Source organism: Scyliorhinus torazame, chromosome 8 (assembly GCF_047496885.1).
Source record: "Scyliorhinus torazame isolate Kashiwa2021f chromosome 8, sScyTor2.1, whole genome shotgun sequence".
Classification (NCBI taxonomy): Eukaryota; Metazoa; Chordata; class Chondrichthyes; order Carcharhiniformes; family Scyliorhinidae; genus Scyliorhinus; species Scyliorhinus torazame.
Window position 1 is genome coordinate 208,402,413 of NC_092714.1, and position 9,428 is coordinate 208,411,840.

Genomic DNA, 9,428 nt, shown 5'->3' on the forward strand with positions numbered 1-9,428 from the left:
ATCTGGATACATAATGGGAAATGCCTAGGTTGGGTGCATCATGGATAAATGCGGCTGGGTCGATAATGGGATAAATCTGGCTGGGTCAATAATGGGATGGATTTGGGCTGGGTTGATAATAGGCACCCAATACAATATGGCCACTTTCATGCCCATCATTGAAAATTAGATGTACCCCCATTTAATGTTGCAGGACTTTAGCCAAATCACCATGTTGAGATTTATCTCACTGTGATTGAACATGAGATTTAGAACTGTTCTTAGCCTTCATGTTATGTTAGATTTGCTTTTAACTGATAATTGAGAAATGTACTTATTTATGATTAGTGACAAGTGAATTTGACTGTGTAATTTGCATTCTATAGCTGACACAAGCAATTTAATGTGGTTTCTTTTGTTTCTCTCTTTTATTGCAGTTAATGAAATTATAAGGAAAGATCTTTCTGGACTCACTGCAACAAGCCAGTCTTAGACCCAACAAATTCACAATGAATGCTTCCTAGCACAACCTCGGAAATTTTTTACACTTCCAGTGACGCCCTGTGTTTACCAATGGGTCAACCGAAAGGTTCACATTCAGCTGCACAGAACAATATGCTGGCAAGAAGTTGGCTACTCTGACTAATCACCATGGGAACTTCAGCTTAGCAACTTTTCCTCATTGTTTCCATTCATTCAGAATCATTATTGGGTCCAAAAACTATATTTTTAGCTTACACATGTTAACTTTTGTTCAATTGGACCACACCCATATCCACTCAAACTTGCAAAAAAAGGACTGAGCTGCAGCCCTCATTTGGATATTTTTGCCTTTTCAAGAAAGAAGCTCTTCCTCGTGACCTCTTTAATTACAAGAGAAGGGTCTCAAATATTTGTTGCAACCATTTTCATAGACTAGATCCAAACATGACTTGAAGTGAAACTGGAAAGTGCTGGTAAGAATAAGCTGGTTAACTATTAGAATGTGCACCTTTGCCAATTTGGCATCCCAGATCATAGCATCAGAATGACTATGCTCATTTATATAGGTGGATGCGCACTATACTGCCGTATGCTGTACCATGCTACTTTGAACACTGGTAAAACTTACAAGCAGGATTGGACTATTGTATCTATTCTGCCATTCAATGAGATCATGGATGATCTGCAATGTAACTCCACATACTGCCTTTGCCCCATATCCCTTAATACTCTTAATTATCAACAAATGTACTAATCTCAGATGTAAAATTAACAATTGATAAACAATTCATTGCCATTTCCAGATGATAGTTCCAAATTTGGAACGCCCGTTGTGTGTAGAAGTGTTTCCTAATTTCACTCCTGATAGGTCTGGCCCCAATGTTTAAACCATGCCCACCCAGTCTGAAATTCCTCAACTACAGAACTATAAAATCCCTACAACACAGAAGGAGGCCATTTGGCCCATCAGGTCTGCACCGACCCCCTGAAAGAGCACTGTAACCAGGCCCACTCCCCCGCCCTGTCCCCGTAACCCCACCTAACCTACAAGTCCCTTGATACTAAGGGGCAATTTAGCATGGCCAATCCACCTAACCTGCACATTTTTGGACTGTGGGAAGAAATCGGAGCACCCGGAGGAAACCCACACAGACACGGGGAGAAAGTGCAAACTCCACACAGTCATCCAAAGCCGGAATTGAACCCGGGTCCCTGGCACTGTGAGGCAGCAATGCTAACCACTGTGCCGCTGTGCTGGATTCTCCACTTTCCCAGCCGTGTGTTTCCCGTCGACGTGACGTTCGCTAGCAGCGGGATTCTCTAATCTATGTGGAGAGTAGGATCAGTGAGTTTGTGGATGGCACAAAGATTGGCCAGGTGTTAAAAGTGAGATTGAGTGTCTTTGGTTTCGGTAAGATATGGACGGGATGGTCAAATGGGCAGAAAAGTGGCAGATGGAATTTAACCCTAAAATGTGTGAGCTGATGCACTTTGGAAGGAGTAATGTGACAAGGAAGTATTCAATGAATGGCATGACACTGGGAAGTTCCGAGGAACAAGGAGACTTTGGCGCGTTTGTCCATAGGTCTCTGAAGGCAGAAGGGCAAGTTAATGGGGTGGTGAAAAAGGCATATGGGACACTTACCATTATCATTTGAGGCATAGATTACAAAAACAGGGAGGTCCAGTCGGAGTTCTATTGAACTTTGGTGAGGCCACAGCTGGAGTACTGTGTGCAATTATGGTCATCACATTATAGGAATGATGTGATTGCACTGGAGGGATACAGAGGCGATTCACCAGGATGTTGCCTGGGATGGAACATTTAAGCTATGAAGAGAGGTTGGATAGGCTTGCTTTTTTTCGCTGGAGCAGTGAAGACTGAGGGGGGACCTCATCGAAGTGCACAAGATGATGAGGGGCATGGACAGGGTGCATAGGGAGCAACTTTTCTCCTTAGTTGAAGGGTCAACGAGGGGACACATGTTCAAGGTGAGGGGCAGGAGGTTTAGGGGGGATTTGAGGAAAAGCTTTTTACCCAGAGGGTCTGGAATGCACTGCTTGGGAGGGTGGTCGAGGTGGGTTGCCTCACATCCTTTAAAAAGTACCTCGATGAGTACTTGGCATGCCATAACATTCAAGGCTATGGGCCAAGTGTTGGCAAATAGGATCAGGTAGGCAGGTCAGGTGTTTTTCATGCATCGGTGCAGACTCAATGGGCCGAAGGGCCTCTTCCGCACTGTATTATTATGTGATTTCCCTTTGAAAACACCCATGCCGCAGGAAAGAGCAACAACAAGTTTATATTGAGCAGTAGCAATTGGTAAATGAGCAGCAGAACACAAGGTTTCCATTAAGCATAGTACATTATTCCATGTCCAGTGTATGTGACAACCATTTAAGGAATACAGTTAGCATCAATGGACTGTACAGGAGTCCTTGATATTTTTCTACTACATCCTGGGATACTGGTGACATAACTATGACATGAAGTCACACTCCAATCTCACAAGCTTACTGTGAGAAAATTCTGGAATCTAACAGCAACTAATATTTATGCTGATTCACCAAATATTTGATTTATTTAACCAACAACGTCAGTCATTGAACGTCTAGTTGTTAGCGCATAAATCTTTTAAGAAATAAATCATTGTGTGTATACTTAAATAGTTTTCCCATTATATAAGTTAAAAAATCTTACCGCTATTGCAAGAAATACTTCATGTAAGCAGATTGTTATTACAGTTGAATCTACTTTTTTAAATCTGAGAGCGCAGTTATTAAGTTTTCAAAAGGATAATGTCAACTATAAGTTCAGTAACGTATCTGCTGTATATGTTAAGTGGTTATTTTTTAAAATTTATGAAGTTCAGAGTGCAAACTTCTCCAATGCCCGGGCAACAATTTCAAGTTTTACAGTCAGTGTTTTGGGGGCTTTAATCATCCTTGTTAAAGGCCGTAATACAATACTTGTACATGTCACAGATTGAACATTGTTATTTTTCTGAATTTCTTCTTCAAGACGTAATTGCAATATTTTCAAGATAACAGTCATCATTAATATGGTGCTGGGGTTGTTCCTAATGGCACCATCTCTATTGGATGCTTTTAGTGTAATCAGTCTGGTGTCCGAAACAGTTGGAGATGCAGACTTTTAGGTATTCAAGCTCTCTGCATAATGTTTATTTTCTCAAATTACAGGATGCATTTCCTGACATTGGCAAAATATTGTTACAATGGATTCTTATCACCGTTATCATTGGTACCAAGTGTAGGGCAACAAACTAAATTACCACCTTCTTTCTTTCTCCCATTATTAAACTGGCATATTTTTACAGAATAAATAGGATCCGGGGGTTAATTGTTACTCAAAACTTTGGAGTGTCCAGTAAATACTTGAAATGTTTTTGCTGGCACCTTAGTTTCAAACCTTGTGAATCTTTGATATTGCACAGCACTGGTGCTATGCCAACAATCCCACTGTCTATAAAGAACTTATTGCTGACCTTCCAGTTCTACTGGAGTGGATAGTTCAACCAATTTTTGATCCATTGTGAAGCCTTCCCTGCACCTCTCCTACTGAAGTGACCCTTACGTTTCTTGCACCATAGGAGATTGTTCCGTTTCAATCTAATTCCAATAGCTGGTGAGGGTAAATGGACAGATAAATTGAATTTAAATGTTACAACTATTAACTTGTTACTTTTAACTGCCAAATGGTGGGGCTGTAAATGTATTTGTAACCTACTACACTCTAAAAGTATCCGTTGTGATTAGATGACAATAGCACTAATCCCCCAAAAGTTCCACTTTTAACTCTTTCCCCATTTTGACAAATTATAAAAAAGAAACTATTTCCTGAGCACTTTGGTTTTCCTAAGGGTATCCAATTGTTTTGAAACCCCCCATCACCTGGACTGTTTTGTTATTTAGTGCCTCATTAGAGATCAATCAGCATTGCCTCTTCAACAGTCTATTCTTCTTTATAAATAATACATTAGCCTTTTGTCTCAACACCCACCTGATATGATATGACTTTAAAAATGTTTTAATGATGCATTGAATGTAGAATTAAGGAAGCCCAAATGAGGCTTTCATATGGATGACTTTATTTTAGTTTTGTATTATGTTTATATTTAGCTTGCTTAAATTCAAAGTGCTTCTTACAGTAGTTTCATTCCATAATGACTGATTATGAACAACGTCACCGATTTGTCAGATGGCGTTTCATATGTTTTATAATTGACAATGAATACCGCCAATTGATGTAAATAGCTTGTAAAGTAGGAATCAGAAATGAGAAACCATTATCCGCGATGGAATATAAGTGATAGGGATGGCATTTTTTAACCTTGCATTGTAAGCACGTTACTTTATTTTCTTTCTCCTTTAAAAAGTCACACTTAAGCTTAGCTACTGTTCAGAAATGTTTGACTCTTACTGTAAATCTATCTGAAGGAATCTTCTTCAATATTATTTTTTCCTGCCTATTATTTATCAATGATGGAGAGGGCAATCTTCCAGCTTTTGCTTTTTAACCTGGTGTTTCCTGTGTCTTCTATAATTGGTCTCCCATCTTTGATTTAATGTTATAATCAAAAGAGATACCAGTAAATCTTTTCATAAGTCCCATAAAATAGCCTCTTGGGTCTTATATTACAAATTGAAAATTTTACTATTTAAAAAGGTATATTACAACAATATATAATCTGGATAAATGTAATATACATTCTAATTTAGTCACCCCTCAGAGAATCCCTCTTCATTATATATTCCCATTTCATACAGTGAAAAGCACATTAGTAATGGCACTTAATAAAAATCATAAATCAGAAAAGCAGGACAAAGCTAGACAATCCATTTATTTGAAACTAAAACCTTAAAAGTTATGTGAATTCATTTAGAGTAATAATGGGTTGAAATGCAAATACATTTACGTGCTTAATTTAGTTTCATGATTCCAAACTTTAGTGATCATCGTAAGGAATATTGTTCTTTATCAAGCTGGCCCTGAACATTACTGTGTAACATTAATGCTTTTATTTGAATATTTTATACCATTGAATATTATTTTTTTTCCTGATATGCACAATGTAGCTCAAGTCTTGATTATAGACCTATTTTATTACAAACATATAAATACATATCAAAAGGAAAGTTAGGAATTGGGGTTAAAACGGAAGATGTTTAGAAGCTTCTCGTAATGTGTTATGTAATTTGTGTACAGTTTATTATTTTTCACTCCAAATTATTCTCATTGCTATCTTTTGCCAAGCTGCTTTGGTTCTCCCAAAGCTGTTTTAAGTGACGCACAAGATTCCTTTACCAATAGCTTTTAACCCCTTAGGATCAGCAGTGCTGCAGCTTTGCTGTATCTACATATTGATGAGCAAGGACATTTTGGTATTAGTTTATTTTGGGTGATGGCCACATTTGTACATGAGGAAACACCATCTTTCCTCAGCTGTCTGAATGTTTTTGCTACAAAGCCTTCCTGTCATTGTACCGAAAGGATTTCAAAGAAGAACCGCTTGCCAACAAAGAAAAACAAGCATGTTTTTCACAGCCCTCTGTAAAATGAAATATTTAATTTCTCAACAGAGAAATCTCATTTTTTTTTTACTAAGCAGCTACAAAGCAAAGCATGTATTGAGCCAACAAAGTTCTTAGCAATGGTCAACTACAGAAAGCTGACTCAACAGGGGTCATGGTCTATGTGAGATAGCAGAAAGAATGTGATAAAGTGAAGATTTGCACTGTTAAACATAATGAGGTTATAAGTGCCATTGTCTAAGAGCAATATATTCCTTCTGAATGTAGAACTTATCTAAATACAGCACTATATTTTTTGTAATGTAAAGATTTCTGCTGCTTACCTTTGTACCCAAAAAAGTTCTCAATAACTATTCTCTAAAGCATATTGTTATTCTAAAAATGTAGAAATTTTGCAAGTTTTATATTCTGTATTTCTCTAGATCCTGTGCCACTGTTGGTACTATTTGCTTTTTTTGCCTGCCTCTTTAACCCCTTTAGTGTCAGATCTTAACAGCATTTGTACTAACATATTGTAGACAAATATGCTTTCAAATACTAGTTAGACATATTGAAGTATTTAACATTTATTCAATGTAAAGAAATATATTACTATGTTTTCAAAAAACTAAGAACTCGCACAGAAGGGGATTAAAAATGTCTGACTAATATTGATATATATTCTTTAAGCAATGTACTAAATCATAAACGTTTGTACTCTGAAGCTGATTATAATATTTTTTCGTTGTCTTGCTTAGGTCTGTGCAATTTATCAATAAAAAAAGAAAAAAAGTTTTTGTCAGAATTTTTATTTTTAATAATGATCAATAATTGACTTGATAAATTATTATCTTGTAATAAAATAATGTGTTCTTATATTAAAGCATTATTAAAAACCAAACTTCCACCCCAACAGGACATGCCTCTGGGCAATCAGCAAGCTGAAGGCTAAAGCATCTGCCCCCGCACCCACCTGCTGCCCGAGCTGTTCTGACACCCCGAAAATGGCTTCTAGGGGAGCTGGTTCCAAGTTCACGTGTAATACCTTGGAGATGACAACTGAAAACCTCCCTCCAATACCTCTCCAGCTTCGGACATGACCAAAACATAAGTACATGGTTTGTGGGGCCCCTCCCACACCATTCACATACGCCCTCCAGTCCCTCAAAGAACCGGCTCATCCTTGTCCTTGTGAGGTGCGCCCTGTACACGACCTTCAGCTATATCAGCCCCAACCTCATGCATGACATGGCGTTCACCCTCTGGGGCATCTCACACCACAAACCGTCTTCCATAACCTCCCTCAACTATTCCTCCCACTTGGCTTTAATCCCCTCTATGGACACCCCCCATGCTCCCCCAAAACCCTCCCGTAGATTGCTGAAACCACCCCCTTCTCCATTCCCCCTGCTGTCAATACCTCTTCTAACAATGAGGGGGTCGGCGCTATTGGGTAGCTCTGAACATCCTTCCTCACAACGTCTCGGAGCTGCAGGTACCTAAACCCTGCCCCTTGCCCAGTCCATATTTCTCCCCCAACTCTTCCAAACACGCACAACGCCCCCCAGAAACAGGGGCGGGATTGCCGACCCCCCGCCGGGTCGGAGAATCGCCGGGGGCTGGCGTGAATCCCGCCCCCGCCGGTTGCCGAATTCTCCGGCACCGGATATTCGGCGGGGGCGGGAACTGTGCCGCGCCGGTTGGCGGCCCCCCCCCCCCCCGGCGATTCTCCGGCCCGAATGGGCCGAAGTCCCGCTGCTGGAATGCCTGTCCCGCCGGCGAGAATCAAACCACCTCTCTTACCGGCGGGACAAGGCGGCGCGGGCAGGCTCCGGGGTCCTGGGGGGGGGGGGGGGGGGGGCGTGGGGCGATCTGGCCCCCACGGTGGCCTGGCCTGCGATCGGGGCCCACCGATCCGCGGGCGGGCCTGTGCCGTGGGGGCACTCTTTTCATTCCGCCTTTGCCATGGTCTCCACCATGGCGGAGGTGGAAGAGACCACCTCCACTGCGCATGCGTGGGGATGCTGTGAGCGGCCGCTGACGCACCTGCGCATGCGCCGCCCGGCAAAGTCATTTCCGCGCCAGCTGGTGGGGCACCAAAGGCCTTTCCCGCCAGCTGGCGGGGCGGAAATCAGTCGGGCGCGGGCCTAGCCCCTGAAGGTTAGGGCTCGGCCCCTCAAGATGCAGAGACTTCTGCACCTTGGGGGCGGCGCGATGCCGGACTGATTCGCGCCGTTTATGGCGCCGGTCGGCGGACATTGCGCGGATTGTGGAGAATCCCGCCCCTTATCTTTTAATTCCCTGACCCCTGACTCCTCCCATCTTTGCAACCACCCAACCAGCCTCCCTGGCTCAAACCTGTGATTCCCCCTGATTCGCATCTCCCCTGACCCAGCCCCCAGCTTAAAGTGCTGCCTCAACTGCCTCCACATCTTCAGTGTCACCACCACCACTGGATTCCCAGAGTACTTGCCCAGGGCAATCGGGAGTGGCATCATTGCCAGTGCCCTCAGCCCCGACCCCCGACACGACCCTACTCCATCCTAACCCACCAGGACGTCTCTCTCCCCCCCCCCCAACCCAACTTCACCGCCCAACAGTAATATAAGAAATTCAGGAGGCCCAACCCCCCTGCCTGCCGTCCTCTCTGCAGGACCACCTTCCTGACCCTAGCTACAAGTGACCAACTTGTCCACTTCTTTAAAGAATACCTTCGGCAAAAAGAGCGACAGGCACTGAAATAAAAACAGGAATGGCGGCAACACATTCATTTTAATCGCCTGCACCTGACCTGCCAGTGACAGAGGGAGGTGGTCCCACCTTGCCAAGTCCACTTTCCCCTCCCACTAAGCTGGTAAAATTGTACCTACAGAGCCCCCCCCCCCCACAGTCCCGTGCCACCTTCACCCCCAAGTTCCCAGTCCATATTTCTCCCCCAACTCTTCCAACCACGCACAACGCCCCCCAGAAATAGGGGCGGGATTCCCGACCCCCCGCCGGGTCGGAGAATCGCCGGGGCCACCAAATAGTAACGTTATGGTGGGGCAGGCAATAAACAAAGAAATAACTGATGCATGTAGAAATGGTACAGCAGTTATCATGGGGGATTTTAATCTACATGTCGATTGGTTTAACCAGGTCGGTCAAGGCATCCTTGAGGAGGAGTTTATAGAATGTATCCGCGATAGTTTCCTAGAACAGTATGTAATGGAACCTACAAGGGAACAAGCGGTCCTAGATCTGGTCCAGTGTAATGAGACAGGATTGATTCAGGATCTCATAGTTAGGGATCCTCTCGGAAGGAGCGATCACAATATGGTGGATTTTAAAATACAGATGGAGGGTGAGAAGGTAAAATCAAGCATTAGTGTTTTGTGCTTAAACAAAGGAGATTACAATGGGATGAGAGAAGAACTAGCTAAGGTAGACTGGGA

At 42.8% G+C, this 9,428-nt stretch overlaps 1 protein-coding gene across 3 annotated transcripts in view; it reads left to right on the plus strand.

The window, feature by feature from the left end:
• nfatc2a (nuclear factor of activated T cells 2a) overlaps positions 1 to 6,768 on the plus strand; it is a 246,738-nt gene extending 239,970 nt beyond the window's left edge. For all 3 annotated transcript variants that reach the window (XM_072514718.1, XM_072514715.1, XM_072514716.1), the window contains one exon: positions 417 to 6,768. In XM_072514718.1, coding sequence (XP_072370819.1) covers positions 417 to 431 — 15 coding nt within the window. In that variant the 3' untranslated portion in view covers positions 432 to 6,768. The remainder of the gene's footprint in view (positions 1 to 416) is intronic.
• Positions 6,769 to 9,428: the final 2,660 nt, after the last annotated feature.